The following is a 21,745-nucleotide window of genomic DNA, read 5'->3' on the forward strand; positions in this document are numbered from 1 at the left end:
CACCTCAAGCACACGACTGCCAAGTCCGGGAGCTAAGGCCAGATTGATTGCATTTGCATATAATCAATGTTTGTAGGTTAATAAATTTAAAGATTGCCGAGACATAAGCTGCTGAAAAAAAAATTATGTGACATACAGCTATGCCCAGCATACTGAGACAGTACATCCTTTAAAAACAGGTGCAGCTGTGTGTGTGTCCTGTTGTAATGTTAGCAGCCAAATTGGCAACTGTTGTGAGAACCAAGAGGGTGTGCTTTGACTGCTGTGAAGGCCAGGCTGGGCCACACTAGCTCCATCAATAAATAGGTGGTGGTACCCTTTGAGGTGGGGTGATTGACGAAGCTCTGAATGGGAGAAATCCAGAGCGCAGGTCAGCTAGCTGGAGGCTAGCCATGGCTGACTTGACTGAACAGAGAAAATATTGAATAATAGTAAAAAAAATTAAAAAAAAAAACTAATCGCAGCTGTGACAGTAACATGGCTACAGAGTCAAAATTTACGAGGAGGGTATCTGACGTGTTAGTCACAGATTTTGATCAAATTTTGCTAATATTGTATACCAAAAATAGAGACAAATGTTTTTAACTTTTTGCTAGATGTTCCCTAGTTTTTGAAATAGGAAAAAAAACAGGGAGTCAAAGAGTTAGTAAAGTTTTTGTTTTTTCATGATATAGTTTGGGTACCCGTCATTCTACACATCAAGCAGAGTGAGCTTGGTGGTCAAGGCATTAGACTGACAAACCGCTGGTCCATGTTCGATTATGGTCTACCCCATCCCCTGCTGCAGATTGTTTACCTATTGATATATAAAGGGTTGTTCACAAAATTTACTGTCATTTTCATACATACACCGTGCAAGCAGAATCACTGACGGATTTCTGCAGATGTGCTGAGATTGAGTACAGGATATTATTAGATTATAGTAACACTGGATGGTTAACATTAATACCTGCACTTTGAAGAATTCTTACACTTTTTGAAGGATTGAGGTCCTGTTTTCTGTGTAGGGAAAAATGTCCAGTGATAGTAAAAGCCTTTTTTGAAAATACGTTGGCAAAAGTTGTTCTTTTTCTCTGCAACCAAACCACAACTTTCCACCAGGCAATTCTCCAGGTAAAAAGTGGGCTTACAACAGATGTTGAAGTAGCCGTGGCTGTTTCCAAGATGAAAGAAATATGACTGAGAAAAGAACAACAGCTTTATCCCACATGTTTTAAAATGTGCTTTCCACAAATTAGAAGGTGAAAACGAGGTGAAAGTAGAGGATTTCCAAACAGTAGTGTATTCTTTCTATGGTTCATTTATTGAATACCTAACAGTCTAGACTGACAGAGTTGAAATGCATGAGAAATTTGTATCGATATTGCTTCACGATGCCCTAAAATGGAGTCGTGTTGAAATACAGTGATTAGATACATATCTGGTGAATCAACAAATATCAATGATAATGTCATTTTGTGTATGTTAAGCTACTGCAGACAGAATTGCTCAGTGGAATTATGAGGGAAAAGGAGTTCATTTGAGATGGGTAGAAATGTTTTGGTATTTCACCTCTCAAAAGTTATTATTTAGCAACTTTTCTAAGGTGGTAGAATTTTGATTATTGTTGCCAGATACTAATGCACTTGTAGAGAGAATTTTCGTGAGCATGAACAAAATATGGACATCAGAAAAAATGCAACTGAGAATTGAAATGCTGAAATCATTGTTTCTTTCAAAAATAAATTTCAGATAAAGCTGCCTTGAAGTTTTCAGTTACTTGAAGCTGAATGAAAAAGTTCTGAAGAAAATCTATTCTTCTGAAAAAAAAAATCCAATAACAAACAGTTTTATGATTTATGTAACATAACAATTTTGGCATTTATATTTATAGTAATAGTAATGTTACACAAAATATTATTTTGTTTATTGTAATATCATTGCCTTTGCCATAATGAATACATCGAGAATCCTGATAGTTATATTTTGTTTGTTACTAATAAATACATGAATAAGGTTTTAGATTTTCTAATTGCATTAATATAAAAGCTTAAAAGTTAATGCTAATTTAAAAAAAAAATTATGGCCACATTATTTAATGTCAAATATATAACCTTTAAAAATGAATTTCTCAGTAACATCTTAAGAGATTCTTACTAAAGAAGTGTCTGTGGTTAGGTCTCAGTGAGCACTATCTAACTGTTATAGTAGATTCTTTGTGAATATTGTGTATTTCAAATTACAGGCCGGAATCTCCATTCCAAGCATAAAAACTTGAATTGCCTCATAAATAAGATAGGGAATATTCAAAGTAGTGGCACCATTAATAATTAGATATTATTGGGGAAGTATGAGGATATTTGGTTTGTTTTATATCTTTACTGATAGCATAACGATGCAGACTAGTGTCTACATGGAGAAAAACATTATTTGTGACCAAACCATTTAAGTTACATAAAAACTAGGATCAGCTTTAGAAAGCTGATGAAATCTATGTCGAGACTGATATAAGCGTATAAAATTTATGTCCAAACTGATATATAATACAGGTAATGCATAGCTTCAAGTATGTTTTCAAAAGTCGGAAGTGTTTGAATTTGACTCATAATGGCGAGGGTATAAATAAAACCGAGCCATTTTCACATGCAGAGGGGGGGTGAGACACTTTGCATTTGTCCGGTATGTGTTTGTTCAACATGTGTTTCTATAGTGAACACTGAAAGATTTTCAGCTTATGTGGATTTAGAAAATTTCACTTCAGATGAACTGGTTGCTTTGAGGATTTGTGATATTCAAATGTGTTGATCACAGATATTTAAAAATATTTTTGATGTGTGGCTTCTGAATATTTTGGGTTAAGCAACTTTAAACTAAACTTTAAAAACTTTTCCGCAGTTAATTTAAAGAGTGATCTGCACTTAGAATTTCTTTATTTCATGTTTATGGAAATGTAACTTTAGATATGTGCCAAAGAATTTTAATTATTTTTCATGTATGTTCAGAAGTTTGTCTGAACATGTGATCTTGTTCAATTTATTTAAACACTCACACAGATGGTTCAGTTTAGTAACAAACAATTGGTAATTGTGAAAAAGGTATTATTTTGAATAAATTCAGTGCGTTAAAAAAATTCGATATGCTGTGAGTAGTGAACATTATTTCATAGCAAATTCTGGCCTGCATGTACTGAACTTGACTGAATTTATTTAGGGTTAATGTGATAGATGTGTTAGTTGGCCCCTGGACAGAAACGTAAAAATCCATCCACGCATTAAGGAAGTCCTATGAACAGTGTTTTTTCTTGATTTTTTAAAATATCTTAATTGTGCTGATACACATGGGAGTTCACAAGTCATTAATTGGTTAAAGCAACAGGGTTTAGCGTCTCCATTATCCATCTGATAAAATTAATTTAACTGCACTTTTGCACAAGGTGGTCACAACTGAGTCTGCAAGAGAACATTCTAAATTTCACTGTAACAATGCTAAAGTCACAACAGACACATGATTCTTAAATGAGGTTACACAGTGGAATAGTGGTACAGAATGCACATTTAACAAGGACAAGATGGGGAAATGCTACACCATGTTTTGGTGTACCTACGCTGCAGTAGTCCAATAACAAAAGCTACAGTGATAACATAATCCATATTTTTTGCCATGAGCAGTTCCAGTCCACTGTGAATAAACAGAGATTATCAATCTCAAGACTTAATGTATTTGTTTATTTAAACCATCCCTTTGACTGCAAAGCTACGTATTTGAAGCAGAGCAGTTTCAAAGCTCTGCATGGTTCTGTTTCATTACATCGCATTGACTTCTACAGGAAGTAAATTTAGGTGCTTCACTATAATGAAAATGATTGGTTAAACAAAATCAAAATTTCTCTTCAAATTACAAAATTTTATCAGAGAATGTAAGGTCAAGTATTTTACATTGTTTGATTATAAGTATATCTGGGTAAAGAGGTGTCGATTACACTATCATAAGATACTGGACTGAACCCACAAAAGCATTCCATATGTTATTGTGGATGATTATGTTCTCAGTCTGTCCCTCATCAACCAGAAGAACTGATTACAGTGCAAAACGTAATAATTTTTGCTTATTGAAAAAAAGCATTGCACCTAACAACTAAAAGTCAACTGTTGGGGTGTAAACACAAGACAATGATTTAGTAGCTGCATTTGTGGTCAGTCACAAAAACATTTTTAATGATTGTGTTGAAAGTCATCCAATGCCACTTTCAGCAGTTATTTTTTCTATCTCATGGATTGTAGTCCATTTGGCAGCAGTAGCATGTTGAACTCGAACACGAAATAAATTGTTGCTTATCTGGCATAGAGAGCTGTGAGATCTTCAGGTCAGTACAAGTGTGTTTTGAAATGGAGGGTTCTCGGGCAATTGAAGTGCTAAATTGTGTAATAGTACGTAAAAAAAAAAAAAAAAAAAAAAAAAAAAAAACAGCAGATTGACAGAGGTAAAAACCAAGTAATCAAGCAAAATTGATTTGGCAAGAGTGATTGTCAGCAGCAGATTAAAGCATTCAGTATAATCCTTAAGTTGGTCATCTGTGTCATTTGTAAGAGCAAACTTGAAGCATCAGTGAAAGCCTGGTTCACTAGCAGTTACGTTCCACCACGAGACAGTACATTTGTCAAAAAGCTATTAGCTCAGTGAAAGCCTGGTTCACTAGCAGTTACGTTCCACCACGAGACAGTACATTTGCCAAAAAGTTATTAGACCAGTCAAAATCTAACACATTAATAAAGAAAAGCTTTAAGTTCGCTCTATGTATTTTTTTTTTTTTTAATAAAGTGTAGGTACATTTGAATATATGGATGTATGTTTTGTACAACTAGTATATCCCCTCACACGAACCAAGGACCTTTCCATTGGTGGGGAGGCTTGTGTGCCTCAGCGATACAGATAACCATACTGTAGGTGCAACCACAATGGAGGGTTATCTGTTGAGTGGCCAGACAAATGTGTGGTTCCTGAAGAGGGGCAGCAGCCTTTTCAGTAGTTGCGGGGGCAACAGTCTGGATGATTGACTGATCTAACTTTGTAACATTAACCAAAACAACCTTGCTGTGCTGGTTGTGTGCTGTGTTGGTACTGCGAACGGCTGAAAATAAGGGGAAACTGCAGCCGTAATTTTTCCATGGGGCATGCAGCTTTACTGTATGGTAAAATGATGATGGCGTCCTCTTGGGTAAAATATTCCAGAGGTGAAATAGTCCCCCGTTTGGATCTCTGGGCGATGACTACTCAGGAGGACGTTGTTATCGGGAGAAACAACACTGGCATTCTACATACTGGAGAGTGGAATGTCAGTTCCCTTAATCGTGCAGGTAGGTTAGAAAATTTAAAAAGGGAAATGGATAGGTTAAAGCTAGATATAGTGGGAATTAGTGAAGTTCGGTGGCAGGAGGAACAAGACTTCTCGTCAGGTGAATACAGGGTTACAAATACAAAATCAAATAGGGATAATACAGGAGTAGGTTTAATAATGAATAAAAAAAATAGTGTAGGTAAGCTACTACTAACAGCGTAGTGAACGCATTATTGTAGCCAAGATAGACACGAAGGCCACGCCTACCACAGTAGTACAAGTTTATATGCCAACTAGCTCCACAGATGAGGAAGAGATAGAAGAAATGTATAATGAGATAAAAGAAATTATTCAGACAGTGAAGGAAGACGAAAATTTAATAGTCATGGGTGACTGGAATTTGAATGTAGGAAAAGGAAGAGAAGGAGAAGTATTACATGAAAATGGAATGGGGGTAAAGAATGAAAGAGGAAGCCACCTGGTAGAATTTTGTACAGAGCGTAACTTAATCATAGCTAACACTTGGTTTAAGAATCATGAAAGGTTATTTACATGGAAGAGGCCTGGAGACACTGGAAGATTTCAGATAGGTTATATAATGGTAATATAGAAATTTAGGAACCAGGTTTTAAATTGTCAGAAATTTCTAGGGGCAGATGTGGACTCTGGCCACAATTTATTGGTTATGAACTGTAGATTAAAACTGAAGAAACTGCAAAAAGGTTGTAATTTAAGGAGGTGGGACCTGCATAAACTGAAAGAGCCAGAGGTTGTAGAGAGTTTCAGAGCGAGCATTAGGCAACAATTGACAAGAACAGGAGAAATAAATACAGTAGAAGAAGAATGGGTAGCTTTGGGAGATGAAATAGTGAAGGTAGCAGGGGATCAACTAGGTAAAAAGATGAGGGCTAATAGAAATTCTTGGGTAACAGAAGAGATATTGAATTTAATTGATGAAAGGATAAAATATAAAAATGCAGTAAATGAAGCAGGCAAAAAATGAGATCGACAGGAAGTGCAAAATGGCTAAGCAGGGATGGCTAGAGGACAAATGTAAGGATGTAGAGGCTTATCTCACTAGGGGTAAGATAGATACTGCCTACAGGAAAACTAGAGAGACCTTTGGAGAAAAGAGAACCACTTGTACAGATGTTAAGAGCTCAGATGAAAAACCAGTTCTAAGCAAAGAAGGGAAAGCGGAAAGGTGGAAGCAGTATATAGAGGGTCTATACAAGGGCGATGTTCTTGAGGGCAGTATTATGGAAACGTAAGAGGATGTAGGTGAAGATGAAATGGGAGATATGATACTGCATGAAGAATTTGACAGAGCACTGAAAGACCTAAGTTGAAACAAGGCCCTGGGAGTAGATGACATTCCATTGGAGCTATGAAAAAACTCTACCATCTGGTGAGCAAGATGTATGGTACAGGTGAAATACCCTCAGATTTCAAGAAGAATATAATAATTCCAATCCCAAAGAAAGCATCAGTTGAATAAGTAACCACTGCAAAAGAACTAACACTAATTCTGTACAGATAAATGAAAAAAACTGGTAGAAGCCTACCTTGGGGAAGATCAGTTTGGATTCCATAGAAATGTTTGAACACATCAGGCATTACTGACCCTACGACTTATCTTAGAAGATGGATAGATTAAGGAAAGGCAAACTTATGTTCCTAGCATTTGTAGACTTAGAGAAAGCTTTTGACAATGTTGACTGGAATACTCTCTTTCAAATTCTGAAGGTGGCAGGGGTCAAATACAGGGAGCGAAAGGCTATTCACAATTTGTACAGGTACCAGAAGGCAGTTATAAGAGTCAAGGGGCATGAAAGGGAAGCAGTGGTCGGGAAGGGAGTGACACAGGGTGTAGCCTACCCCCCCCCCCCCCCCCCCCCCCCCCCCCAATGTTATTCAGTCTGTGTCTTGAGCAAACATTAAAGGAAGCAAAAGAAATATTTGGAGTATGAATTAAGATCCATGGAGAAGAAACAAACATTTTGAGGTTTGCCGATGACATTTTAATTCTGGCAGAGACAGCAAAGAGTATTGAACAGAATGGTCAGTGTCTTGAAAGGAGGATATAAAATGAACATCAACAAAAGCAAACCAGGATAATGGAATGTAGTTAAATTAAATCAGGTGATGCTGAGGGAATTAGGAAATGAGACACTTAAAGTAGTAGACGAGTTTTGCTCTTTTGGGAGCAAAATAACTGATGATGGTCGAAATAGAGAGGATATAAAACGTAGACTGGCAATGGCAAGAAAAGCGTTTCTGAAGAAGAGAAATTTATTAACATCGAGTACAGATTTAAGTGCCAGGAATACTTTTCTAAAAGTATTTGTATGGAGTGTAGCCATGTATGGATGTGAAACATGGGCAATAAGCAGTTTAGACAAGAAGAGAATAGAAGCTTTCGAAATGTGGTGCTACAGAAGAATGCTGAAGATTAGATGGATAGATCATGTAACTATTGAGGAGGTACTAAATAGAATTGGGAGAAGAGGACTTTGTGGCACAACTTGACTAGAAGAAGGGGTCTGTTGGTAGGATGTGTTCTGATGCATCAGGGGGTCACCAAGTTAGTATTGGAGGGCAGGGTGGTGGGTAAAAATCATAGAGGGAGACCAAGAGATGAAAACACTAAGCAGATTCAGAAGGATGTAGGGTGCAGTAGTTACTTGGAGATGAAGAAGCTTGCATAGGATAGAGTAGCATGGAGAGTTGCATCAAACCAGTCTTCGGACTGAGGACCACAACAACAACAACAACAACAACAACAACAACTAGTATATATGAGAAGACATGGGAATGCAATTTCTATAAGAATGAAATAACTCAAATATGAGAAGAAATATGATTACAGCCCCATAATTAGATGTGTGATCATTGTGAATGGTCTACCGGCTTCACATCTGTGTGTTTTGGGTTCAGCGACATTATTCTTGAACTCTTAATCAATATTTTGACATTTCTCATAAAAAATATTTAACTCATGAACTGTCATGCTGGCCCAGCTAAAATATGTCTTCTAAGTGAATCCCAGATACATTAAATTACATGAATGTTCAAAGAACACACTAACCTCACCTTATCTAATTGCCCACTAACTCTGCTCTGAACAGTTGAGTGTAAAGCGGCGAAACCATCAGTAGCACCTGGATATGATGCAATGACAGGGTTGAGGGTCCTGCACCTCTACTTTCAAGCTATTGAAGGAACAGTCCACACTATTTGGAGGCACATAAGTCTGTCAACGTCGATTTCTGTTACACTGTAAAGCTTCCATCACGTTATCAAGATGTTTTCTATTCAAATATGGTAATGATTTGCATTCCATACCTTTTCAAATGTAATTTTTTTGAATGATTGTTCCATTATATTACTTTTCAGATCTAATAAAACGTTAGGCATTTCTATAGACAAATTGAAAAACAAAAAAGTAGCATTTACACGTTAAAAAAATATATCCTGTGTTCATAAGTTCTTTGATGAATTCTTTCTATTTCCATACAGGAGGTTTTAAAGCAATGTGTTGCTACTCGTCTACCCCGTTTACTGTCAGAGCGTAATGTGAAGCTTATTGTAGTTGACTCAATTGCTGGTGTTTTCCGCAATTATGAACATGGAGATGCCTTGAGCAGAGCAAAAGACCTTCGAAATGTGGGTGGTAAACTTCATGCACTTGCAGAACAATACAAAGCAGCAGTTGTTTGTGTTAATCAGGTACGTGGGCTAAGTAATAGTTATATATTGTATTGTATTACATTTTTATTGTTCCTGTAGCCTACTAAAGCAGCTTTTGGATAATTTCTGTGCATGCATGTTTAAAATAACAAATATCACACTTTATACATTTAAATATTTATGTAATACACTTCATACACTTAATGATATGAATATAATAGAGGGAAACATTCCACGTGGGAAAAATATATCTAAAAAGAAAGATGATGAAACTTACCAAACAAAAGCGCTGGCAGGTCGATAGACACACAAAGAAACACAAACATACACACAAAATTCTAGCTTTCGCAACCAATGGTTGCCTCGTCAGGAAAGAGGGAAGGAGAAGGAAAGACAAAAGGATATGGGTTTTAAGGGAGAGGGTAAGGAGTCATTCCAATCCCGGGAGCGGAAAGACTTACCTTAGGGGGAAAAAAGGACAGGTATACACTCACACACACACACACACATATCCATCCACACATACACAGACACAAGCAGACATTTGTAAAGGCAAACTCTTTGCCTTTACAAATGTCTGCTTGTGTCTGTGTATGTGTGGATGGATATGTGTGTGTGTGTGAGTGTATACCTGTCCTTTTTTCCCCCTAAGGTAAGTCTTTCCGCTCCCGGGATTGGAATGACTCCTTACCCTCTCCCTTAAAACCCATATCCTTTTGTCTTTCCTTCTCCTTCCCTCTTTCCTGACGAGGCAACCATTGGTTGCGAAAGCTAGAATTTTGTGTGTATGTTTGTGTTTCTTTGTGTGTCTATCGACCTGCCAGCGCTTTTGTTTGGTAAGTTTCATCATCTTTCTTTTTAGATATACTTCATACACTTAAATATTCTTAATTGAAGTAAAAGCAGTTATGCTGTAATTATAACTTCAAAGGCTTTGACATCAGTAATTTTATGTTTTTTGGAAAGTTTGGTATAAAGTGGAAAGTACTGTTGAGATAGTGTGAGGTTTTTTGTTGTTTTATTTGTAAGAATTTCAACAAAAAACATTTGATTAATAGGAAAAATCTCGTACTAGCTTGACACATAAGTGAACAAGCATACATGGTTATGTGTTTGTGTAAAGTTTAGTAGGAAGGTCATTTTGAAACTTAGAACTATTTTTATTATCTGCAAAGATTTGTTACAGAACGATTTCTGTTGTGATTGTTCTGTTTATTTGTCTGAAGTATTCTTTATGGGCTTCATGTGGCGATGACAGTTGTAGTGCTGCGATTGATGTCATCACCAGCACAGCAGAGAGACTGCTGTGTCATAAGTGGCTCCAAGGAATATCAAAGACTTGAAAATGATATATTTCAATAATGTCAATATATAACAATATTGTGAAAAGGAAAAGTATGAGCCATGCGGTAAGGAGTTGGGAACAGCGGTTGTGTAGGGATGGACGAATATATTGTGTAGGTTCAGTGGATGGCAGAATACCACTGTGGGAGAGGTGGGAAGGATAGCGACAAGACATTTCTCATTTCAGGGCTCAAAGAGAGGTAGTGAGACCCTTGCGGAGCATGTTATTCAGTTGCTCCAGTCCTGGGTGGTACTAGGTTATGAGGGGAATGCTCCTCTGTGGCCGGACAGTGGGACTTTGTGAAGTGGTGGGAGACTGGAAAGATAAGGCACGGGAGATTTGTTTTTGTACAATGTTGGGAGGATAATTATGATCAGTGAAGGCTTCAGTGAGACCCTCAGCATATTTCAAGGTGGACTTCTCGTCACTGCAGATGTGACGACCACAGGTGGCTAGGCTGTATGGAAGAGACTACTTGGTATAGAATGGAATGGAATGGGTGGCAGCTGTTGAAGTGGAGATATTGCTGGTGATTAGTATGTTTGATATGGACAGGGGTACTGATGTAGCCACCTTTGAGGTGGAGGTCAACATCTAGGAAGGTGGTTTGTTGGGATGAGTAGGACCAGGGGAAGCAAATGGGGGAGAAGTTGTTGAGGTTGGAGGAATGTGGATAGGGTGTCCTCACCCTCGATATATATTCGTATGTTTTTAGTCTTTTTTAAATGGCATTTTGTTTAGTTTGTTGAATGTCAGTCTGAACTGGACGTCAGTCTAGCATAAAGACACATGCTAATGTAAATGTATAATAAATTCCATGGCTAATTACAAATTGTCAGAATACCGATTTTGTAGGTGTTGGAGTTGAATCAAGATTTAAGATTGTTTCATCTAGTTGGAAGTTTGACAACTGCTACAAGCAGATGTGTACTTTAATAGTAACACAGATGTTGACTTAATTCTTGCAACCCATGAAACGAACCTGGAAGGAAAGAATAAGAAAACTGATATGACTGTAGATCGCTATCAAGAATTAACATAAAAGAATATATGACACTGTTTAAATGAAAAAAGAAAACCAAATTCAACAGTGGCAGATTTAATAAGAAGTACCCAAGAGAAGTAATTGTACAAAGCTAAAACATCAAACGACAGTGCATAAAAGATCAAGAAAAGTGACAAACTACATCCAGAGAAGAACTATACAGAAAATTGGATATTTACAATTTATTTGGAAGTTTAATCCAGAATAAATCCTGTTTTGGCAACATAATCAACGTAGCTTGGCTTGTTAAATAAACAGAGAAATTACTACGAAATAGCATTATACGACAAGTGCTTATTAATCAAAATTACAGAGATAAGCGTGACAAAGACCATTCATAAACAATTGAAGTGGTTCAGTCAGAAATTTATAAAGCTTTATCCATTGCAACCAAGAAAAACTTGTGCTATGTTTACAAAGGCATGCACACACAAATCATCCACCAACAACGCTTTGAAGCAGCTGAACCAGGCAGGGCAGCTGACATGTCGAGCAGAGCAACACAGGATGGCAGTTGCCTGTGGAGTTGCAGTTTGCCAGTTCAGCATGAGACAGCTCTAGCAACACCCAGCAGTGGCAATAACAGCTGTCACAGCCACTGAGAACATGACCTGACAGTTACAACCCATGACAGATAGACCTGACGGATTTTTTAAGTGAAGTGTTGCGATTTTAGTATCATACAACATGATGCATTCATTTAGCTTCAGGGATCATGACAATAGTCAGACAACTGTGAGCTGTGTTTATTAGTATATTTGTTTATCTTTCAGTTTTTAACACTGAAATAAGTAAATTTCAGACCACGAACAAGACTTTCCAAGAGAGTGGGTGACCACAGAAGGTTTCATGCAGATGGTCTTTGAACAGCTTGTGCATATGAATCACGGATTCACACAGATAGATATGTACACAGTAGAACAGTTCATAATATGAGTTAACTTCCATGGTAAACAATCACTGTAAAGAAACTTGTAAAGAAACAGAGATTACTCCATAATAGATGTAAAACAAAGCATAGGGCTGTAGATAGAAAGATTCTGAGTGAAATGCATTTGGCTGTCAAGAGAGCAGTGCATGATGATTTCAGTGACTACTGTAGCAGAATATTGTCAAATTACATTTCACAAAACCAAAGAAATTTTGGTCATATGTAAATGCTGTTAGTGGCCCCAGAGTTAGTGTTCAGTCTCTACCAAACAAGACAGGAACTGAAATTGAGAGTAGCAAAGCAAAAGCTGAAATGCTTATCTCTGTTTTCAAATGTTCCTTTACAAAGGAAAATCCTGGATGAAAGAAATAAGTTTTAGTGTCAGTGGTGGTGAGACACAGCTGATATTGTTAAAATTGAACAAAGCTCCAGGCCATACTGAAATTCCTGTCAGACTCTATACTGAGTTTGTGCTTGTGTTGCCCACCTTCTTCTAACTATAATCAGTTGCAGACCCCTTGAACAAAAGACCGTGCCCTGTTCTTGGAAAAAGGCACAGGTCATACCCCTCTACGAGAAGGGTAGTAAAAGTGATCCACAAAACTATCGTCCAATATACTTGACATCAATTTGTTGTACAATCTTACAACATATTCTGAGCTCAAACATAATGAGATATCTTGAACTGAATGTCCTCCTCAATGCTAACCAGTATGGTTTTCGAAAACATTGATCGTGTGAAACCCAATTTGCACTTTTCTCACATGACTGAAAATTTTCAATCAAGGCAACCCGGTAGATGCAGTGTTTCTTGATTTCCAAAAAGCGTTTGACTCAGTATCACACCTACACTTATTATCATAAGTACAATCACATGGGAAGTGAAATTTGTGACTGGATTGAGGACATTTTGTTAGGGAGGACACACCATGTTATCTTTGATGGAGAGTCATCGCCAGATGTAGAAGTAACTTCAGATGTCCCCCAGAGAAGTTTGTTGGGATCATTGCTGTTCATGTTGTATATTAATGACCTTACACACAATATTAATAGTAAAATCAGGCTTTTTGCAGATGATACAGTTATCTATAATGAAGTACTATCTGAGAGAAGCTGCATAAATACTCTTGTCAGATCTTGATAAGATTTCGACATGGGGCAGAGATTGGCAACTTTCTCTAAATGTTCAGAAATGTAAAATTTTGCATTTCACAAAACAAACAAATTTAGTATCCTCTGACTATAATATTAGTGAGTCATTGCTGTAATCGGCCCACTCATACAAATACCTGAGTGTAACACTTTGTAGGGGTGTGAAATGGAATGATCACATACATTTGGTCACGGGTAAAAACTTTGGTTTATTGGTAGAATGCTGGGAAAATGCAATCAGTCTACAAAAGAGATTGCATACAAATCAACCATACGACCAGTTATAGAATATTGCTCAAGTGTGTGGGACCCGTACCAGATCAGACTAACAGGAAATATTGAACGTATACAGAGAAGGGCAACACAAATAGTCACAGGTTTGTTTAATCTGTGGGAGAGTATCACAAGAGATATTGAAGGAACTGAACTGGCAGACTCCTGAAGACCTGAGAACGTTTATAAACAAAGTTTCAAGTACCAGCTTTAAATGATTACTCTAGTGATATAGTACAACCCCCTGCGTATCGCTCGCATAAGGATTGTGAGGGTAAGATTAGAATACTTACTGCATGCACAGAGGCATTCAAAAAGTCACTCTTCCAGTGCTCCATATGTAAATGGAACAGGAAGAAACCCTAATAACTGGTACAATAGGACATACCTCTGCATGCATTTCATGGCAGTTTGCAGATTGTAGATGTAGGTGTAGATGTAGATATAGATATATATATATAGTGGGTTTTCACAACTTGATAACAAATTAATGCAAATCAATAACAAATTTACAGATCAGTTTGACTGACATGGATGTTAAACTTAATTACTTTACTGCCCAGATAAAGAGAACAGTGGATAGATAACAAACACCATTAAACTGAGGATCGATTTGATCATGTTTCAGAAATAGATAATCAATTAGAAATCATAGACAATAAGCTGTACGGTAAACTTTGACATAAAAGCCTGGTCAGTGGTTAGCTGTCATCAAGTCTGAGTCTGCACTAATTGTGAAAAGGGAAAAGTAGCATGGCCACGCTATGATAATGTGAATCTAGCCATCTGCACAATCTGGCAACACTGTAGGCTGTGGCAGCTCCTGGGGAAGACTTGTCTTCTGTTCACGTTATGTTATGTCTACACCTGTGGTCTAGTGGTGAAAAGCACATCATCTGAATGCAACGTCTCGCAGTCACAACCACAAGTGCCTAAATTTTTGTAGCACATTTCATCTGAATGTCGAAGTTCTGAGTGTAATGGTAGAAAAGCTACCATGTATTTAACTTTTTGAGACACCAGACGTAACAGCTTTGTCCAATAACATTTTTGTGACAGAATTCTTGGCAGAGTGTCCGCCTTTGAAGACCACGTGTGCCAGACCTCTCCAGGACCAACTTGCTGGCACCCAGCAGTGGCTGCCAAGGTGGACCTGTAAATCTTTGCCCTGTGTCAAGAGTGTCAGCTACCACTCATTGCTTTGGAGAGTATGAAATACTTAACTGTTGTTGAGTGATGCTCCACAAAAAATGTCCACGATTTACATTTCATGCTCGATAGCAATGGAGGCAGATGACCTATTTTTATATGATGAGCATTGCATTACACTAGTGTGGAAGACACAAATATGGCTCTAAATTAATTTTATAGTTTTTAATCCACTCAGAATACCTCACAAGTTGCTTAATGCCATTATTAATGCTTTATATCTCGTTTCTTTTTCTTTAAGAGGTGATTCTTCATGCAATTTTCCATCAGGAATTCATGTGTTTTAGTCAAACCACAGTGACTAGCTGTTAGTTGATTTCTTACAGTAAATAAATATGGTGATGTGTGTGAATACCTAGCAGAGCATGCTCCTTAGCAATGCAGGCACACAACACATATTGAGGTCCACTTATGGATTCTGAAGAACTTAATGCTGATCAAAAGAGATATTTAAGATATCAAATTAGATTTAAACTTACGCGATTGCCTATACCTAATGGAAGGAAGTTGCTAACACTGGTGACATCAAGTGTCTGCAGGGGTGCCTAATTGATATTGTGCAGATTTAGTGCAGAGGTACTATATTCACTTCATAACTATTCCCCTGACATATGGGTCCTACATGACAAACAAAACGCAAATTTGTGTTGTTGACAGTCGAGTGGGAGTTCTTCAGATAAGTTTGTATAGTGAAGAAGTTTGGTACTCACAGAGCAGACATTTGTGACCACTGACACAGCTTAATGAGTTGAGCTTATGAGAAGACATAATGTGTAAAGATTTTCTTCACACTTTGTTAAAGAATTTCTCTTAACAATTTGCCAATTTGCAGCTCTGTTAAATAAAATGGATAATAGGAACCTAGAGTGCAGTGGTCTGCACCACAGCTAGAACTAAGGACTCACACCACCCTTGCATCACAAGACAAGTAGAACCACTGAGCTAACGAGACACTGCTGAGAGCTAGTATCTCTCTCATCACAATATTGGTTGGTGGGCATCGAAATGCAATGTTAAAGGTAGGAAGAATTGTTACTTATGTGAAGTATGGCATCCCTGGAGTCCAAAAATTGCATTGGCTTCCTCTTTATCCCATTTTACATGAGGATTATGTAGCATAACTCATTGAAGTGCAGAGGGAACATCGAGTGAATTAAGCAGAACAATTCAGGATCACATGCAGAAGTAAATGCACTATCAGAGCACTGCCAAATATTTGGAACCATGTTGCCAAGTCTTAACTGTGCTATGGGCTGCTGTATAATGAAAAACTCTCCGTGCTCATCTTACATGGGCTCTTAGAGGGGAGCATGAGTGTATTTTGTTTTCGTGCAACATTATCTCCTGATATTTTGTAACATATATAGTTGAGTCGAAGATCTTCAGAGACACATTTTGTTACTTAAGGCATTCGGTTAGATTTAATCTAGAATTCCTCATTTTTTAAGCTTTCTGACGAGGAAGGGGCTGGTGACACCGGTGTTACATAATTTCAGCGCAGGGATAGCAAAGCTAGTGATATTAGTCCAACTCATGCAGCATACAGGATGTGAAATATAGAGGTATATAATTTTCCATCACGATTGCAATTTCCTCAGAATACAAATGAATAACTAATTTTGATAGCTTGCACAAAAACTTATTTCAGTGGAAAATTTCATAAGTGGCACGAGTATGTAGAAGTATGTTGGTGGGGATGAAAGGAAGAAGAAAGTTAACTAATTATTCAGTGCTACACAGTAATCAATTCATTTGAGGATTCAGAAGAGAAGAAAATGAAAACTGCATTCATTAAGACAGAAACTAAACAGTAAATGTGGGCAATGTGCCATTCTGCACCTTCACATGTTTTCCACCTTGAGATCTACCCATATAACACATAATAACTAGCCTGTTCATTGCTTTTGTAATGCTCCCTTCTTGTTTGGTCCCTACATGATGAAAATAATTCAAATCCATGTCACTGATGGTTTCTTCAAATCTTTCCAGTTACATTTTTGTGTGTTGTTGCTTGGTGCTCGTAAAGCAGACTTTTATGCCTGCTACCACAAAGTATAGGATCGAGGCTGCCAGAAGGCATATGACTTGTGTGATCAAAATTAATGTCACAAGTGAAACGCGCACTTGATTACCCATAATTTCCGTAGTAGTTGTGTAAATAAAAGCAAGAAGAAACACGAATTTATCCATTGGCATAAGTCACTCAAACAGCTGCAGAACAAAATTATCAACAATGGTCTTCCATTTACAGTTGTTACGCCATAGTCAGCAGCTGAGTCAGTGGTAAAAATCGTTGTGGTCACAAATTCTTAGCTATCTATAGCAGTAACTGACTGCATACTACATATTAGATTGTTGAATAATATACTGTGACACAAATTTGTCTGTTGTCATGGTGTTAAATCAACACAAATTTTTGCAGAGTTCTGCCTATGTCATCATTTTCACATTGTCCTATGTTAGTGAGCTTTTCCTATTACCCTGGAAATGAGACACCAAGGTAAGTGTATGTATTCTGTGTGGCAAAACATCCCACATTCCATTCTTCCAGATTCAGTGGACATGTACATCGGTACCAAACAGGTATAGGAAAGCTCTTCTGAGTGAATGAGTAACAATAATAATGGTAACAGTAACAAACTAATAATTAATGAATTGTTGCATTTTCAAGAGGGTTGACAATTAAAAATAAAATTGGCTGATAGTCCATTTGGTGCAGTGCAAAGCTTTTCTTAGAATTTTGTTACTGAATTTCAGTCTGGCTATTTGCACAAAAAAGGAAAGGACTGAAGCAAAACACATCAGTAGTCCAACAAGATCAGAATCAGCAACTGCCCTACCTTATACCATAAATCATGTAGCTCCTATGAGCAAACATGACACAACACTACTTCATTCTGCTCTCTGCCATTGATCTCATTGTAGTTAATGCAGACAGTCCTCAACATTAAATACAAAACCAGTTGAAATTTAAGCATGGAATTATCTGCCTCTTCTTCTTCATGCGATCAGGCCCAGAGGACCGCGCGCCACCACAGTTAGAGCTCTCCATCCGTCTCTGTCTTCTGCTACCTGTCTCCAGTTTTCCGTGACTCCCAGCTGCAACAGGTCTTCTCTCACTCCATCGATCCACCTCTTTCTAGGTCTTCTCACTGGTCTGCTGCCTGACGGGATCCAGTCCATTGTGATTTTGGGCCATCTTGTTGCCTCCATTCTAACAACATGTCCAGCCCATTGCAGTCTTTTGCTTCTCATCACTCCCAAGATGTTAGGTTCCTTGTACAGCCCTTCTAATTCAGTGTTATGGCATCTTCTCCATTCTCCAGTAGCCTGATCTCTGACTGGTCCAAATATTTTCCTGAGGACTTTCCTTTCAAATGTTAGCAGTCGCTTAAGGTCTTGTTTTCGAGTGCTCCAGGTTTGTGAACCATAAAGGACTACTGGCATTATTAATGTCTTATACAACCGTAGCTTTAGTTGTTGCGAGACACTTCTACATTTTAATATAGGGTCTAGAGAGTGATAGTATCTGTTTCCCGCCTGCAGTCGTGCTTTTATCTCTGCTTCAGTTGATGTTACTTCTGTAAAAAATGATCCAAGGTATTTGAACTCTTTCACATGTTTATACCGGGTGTTGTTCACAATTAAATCTTGAGAGTTCTGGATCTTTCTTCCTATGGTCATATACTCTGTCTTTTCAGAGCTAATTTGTAGACCGATCCTAGCGGCCAATAACTCCATGGTCTGGATACTTCTCTTCGTTGTGGGACACACTTTGTCTGGCTCCTCCCCTTTGGCCTCTCCGGCATGGGTGACCCTGCTGGTAGCTACGCTACCGCCAGCATAGCCCTCCAGATCCGGAGCACGCAAACCACCTCGCCCGCACGGACAGTGCTACATTAAGGCGGTGTCCCCTGAGGAGGGGAATTATCTGCCTAGGGTTGAAAAAATTCAATTCATGATCTCGATATCATAAACATGATGACTATTTAGATAACTTCATCAGTATGAAAAGAGAATATTGTGGGAACTTAGCAACATCATTCAGCACCAATCCTGAAAGTAAGTGAATGTTCATGAGGTGCCAAACATCATCAGCAATATTGCCAAGTCTCAACTGCACTAGCAATATTAAGAACTTAATGCACATCTCACAACTTTCTCTCTGCTATCCATAGCTTGCTCCAGACATTCCTCAGTGGTGTTCCACTTCCAGACGCTGATCTAAGGGAAGGGTTCAAACCAACAGCAGATCACACCATTGAAAAACACAAATGAGATGCTCGCTTATCCTGTTTGTCTTGCAGTGAAAGCTTCTTTTAACAAAACTAAAAATGTGTGCACCACGGCCATGTCTAAAATGTCAGGAAACAGTAAGATACTACACATTGTTGATCTTAAATGGATTGTATCAATGTTCGGTCTTACACTTTATTTGTTCCATTTTAATGACAGGGTAATGACAATATTATCAAAAGGATAGATGGCTACTCACCATATAATGGAGGTGATAAGTTGCAGAAAGGCACAACAAAAAGACATCTAAACAAGTAAGCTTCTGGCCAAAAGGCCTCCTCCTGAAATAGACACCCCCTCCCCTCACACACACACACACACACACACACACACACACACACACACACACACCCTTCTTCTTAGTGTCACAACTCTCACACACGTGACCACTGTCTCTGGCCACAAAGTTCAGACTGCAAGCAACAGAGCATGATGGGAGAAACAATATGGGTGGTGAGGGTAAGGAGGACGGTGGGGCAGAGAGGGGGATGAATAACAGGGTAGGGGTGGGGAACAGAAAAGGGATGCCTGTGGGAACATACAGGGACATGATGGGGAGAGGGTAGGACCGCTAGCTGCAGACAGGAGGGAGCGTAAAAGGAGATAAGTGAAAAGACTTCAGGTATGATGATGGAATAGAAGGCTGTGTAGTGCTGGTGTGGGGATGGGGAAGGAGATAGCTGGGTGAAGGACAGTGACTAATGAAGGTTCAGGCCAGTGGGGTTATGGGAACATAGGATATATTGCAGGGAGACTTACCTCTTGGGCAATTCAGGAAAGCTGGTTTTGGCAGGAAGGATCCACATGGCACATCGACACATTGAATTGGAGAATGTTGTACTGAACAGCAGGCTCAGCAACTGGATGGTCCAGCTGTTTCATGGCCACAGTTTGTCTGTGGTCATTCGTGTGGTCAGGCAGTTTGTTGGTTGTCGTGCCCACATGGATCACAGCACAGTGGCTGCAGCTTAGCTTATAGATCATATGACTGGTTTCACAGGTAGCCCTGCCTTTGATGGAATAGATGATGCCTGTGACTTGACTGGAGTAGATGGTGGTGGCACGGTGTAGGGGACAGGTCTTACATGTAGATCTATTATGGGAGCAGGGGTGGACTAGAAATGGAAGAGGATTTTGGCAGGTTCAGTGGGTGGCAAAATACCACTGTGGGAGAGATGGGAAAGATAGTGGGCAGGACATTTCTCACTTCAAGGCATGACGAGAGGTACTCAAAACCCTGGTGCAGAATGTGACACAGTTGCTACAGTACTGGGTGTCATTGAGTCACAAGGGAAATTTCCCTTTGTGGTCAGATGGTGTGGCTAAGGGTGGTGACATGTTGAGAGAAGGCAGAGGAGATCTGTTTCTGTACAAGGTTGGGAGAGTAATTTCAGTCTGTAAAGGCCTCAGTGAGATCCTTGCTTTGTTTTGAGAGTGACTAAAGATATGCCCTTTGGTGGCTAGGCTATATGGAAGGGCCTTTTTTGTATGAAATGCGTGGCAGCTGTTGAGGTGGAGATATTACTTGTGGTTGGCAAGTTTGATATGGACAGAGCTACTGATGTAGCCATCTTTGATGTGGAGGTCAACATTGAGGAAGCCGGCCTGTTGGGTTGAGGAGGGCCAGGTGAAGCAAGTGGGGGAGAAAGTGTTGAGGTTTTGGAGGAATATGGATAGTGTCCCCACCTCTACATCTTCATTTATACTCTGCAAGCCACCACGAGGTGCATGGCAGAGTGTACATCCCATTGTTCCTGTTATTAGGGTTTCTTGTTGTCCCATTCACAGATGCAGCACAGGAAGAGTGATTGTTTGAATGCTTCTGTGCATGCCATAATTATTCTAATTTTATCCTCTTAATTACTACGTGAGCAATTCATAGGGCGTTGTGGTATATTCATAAGATGTCATTTGAAGCTGGTTCTTAAAAATTCATTAATAGACTTCCTTAGGATAGACATTTCTATTCGAGTCTTCCAGTTCAGTTCCTTGAGTATCTCTGGTCACACGAGTGATTTGTAAGCCATCCCCTTTGTAGACTTATTGCACTTCCCCAGTATTCTGCAAATAAACCAAAGCCTACGACCTGCTTTACGCACAACTGAGTGTATGTGATCATTCCATTTCATATCCTTACAAACTGTTACACCCAGATATTTGTATGAGTTGGCTGATTCCAACAGTTTCTCATTGATATTATAGTCATAGGACACTACATTTTTTTTGTGTTGTGAAGCACAATATTACATTTCTGAATATTTAAAGCTAAGTGCCAATCTCTGCACCACTTTGAAATCTTATCAAGATCTGATTAAGTATTTATGCAGTTTCTTTTAGATAGTGCTTAAATAAAGATAACTGTATCAACTGCAAAAAGTCTGAGGTTACTATTAATATTGCCTGCAAGGTCATTAATATACAACATGAACAGCAAGGGCCTCAAGACACTTCCCTGGAGCACACCTCAAGTTGCTTCTACATCTGATGATG

General features: G+C 38.6%; 1 protein-coding gene across 1 annotated transcript in view; it reads left to right on the plus strand.

Moving 5' to 3' along the window:
• The window catches only part of LOC124595339 (DNA repair protein XRCC3-like), a 111,371-nt gene that overhangs the window by 67,133 nt on the left and 22,493 nt on the right, over positions 1-21,745 (plus strand). Inside the window, 1 exon segment of the mRNA XM_047134052.1 lies at positions 8,834-9,043. Coding sequence (XP_046990008.1) covers positions 8,834-9,043 — 210 coding nt within the window.

Source organism: Schistocerca americana, chromosome 2 (assembly GCF_021461395.2).
Source record: "Schistocerca americana isolate TAMUIC-IGC-003095 chromosome 2, iqSchAmer2.1, whole genome shotgun sequence".
Lineage (NCBI taxonomy): Eukaryota > Metazoa > Arthropoda > Insecta > Orthoptera > Acrididae > Schistocerca > Schistocerca americana.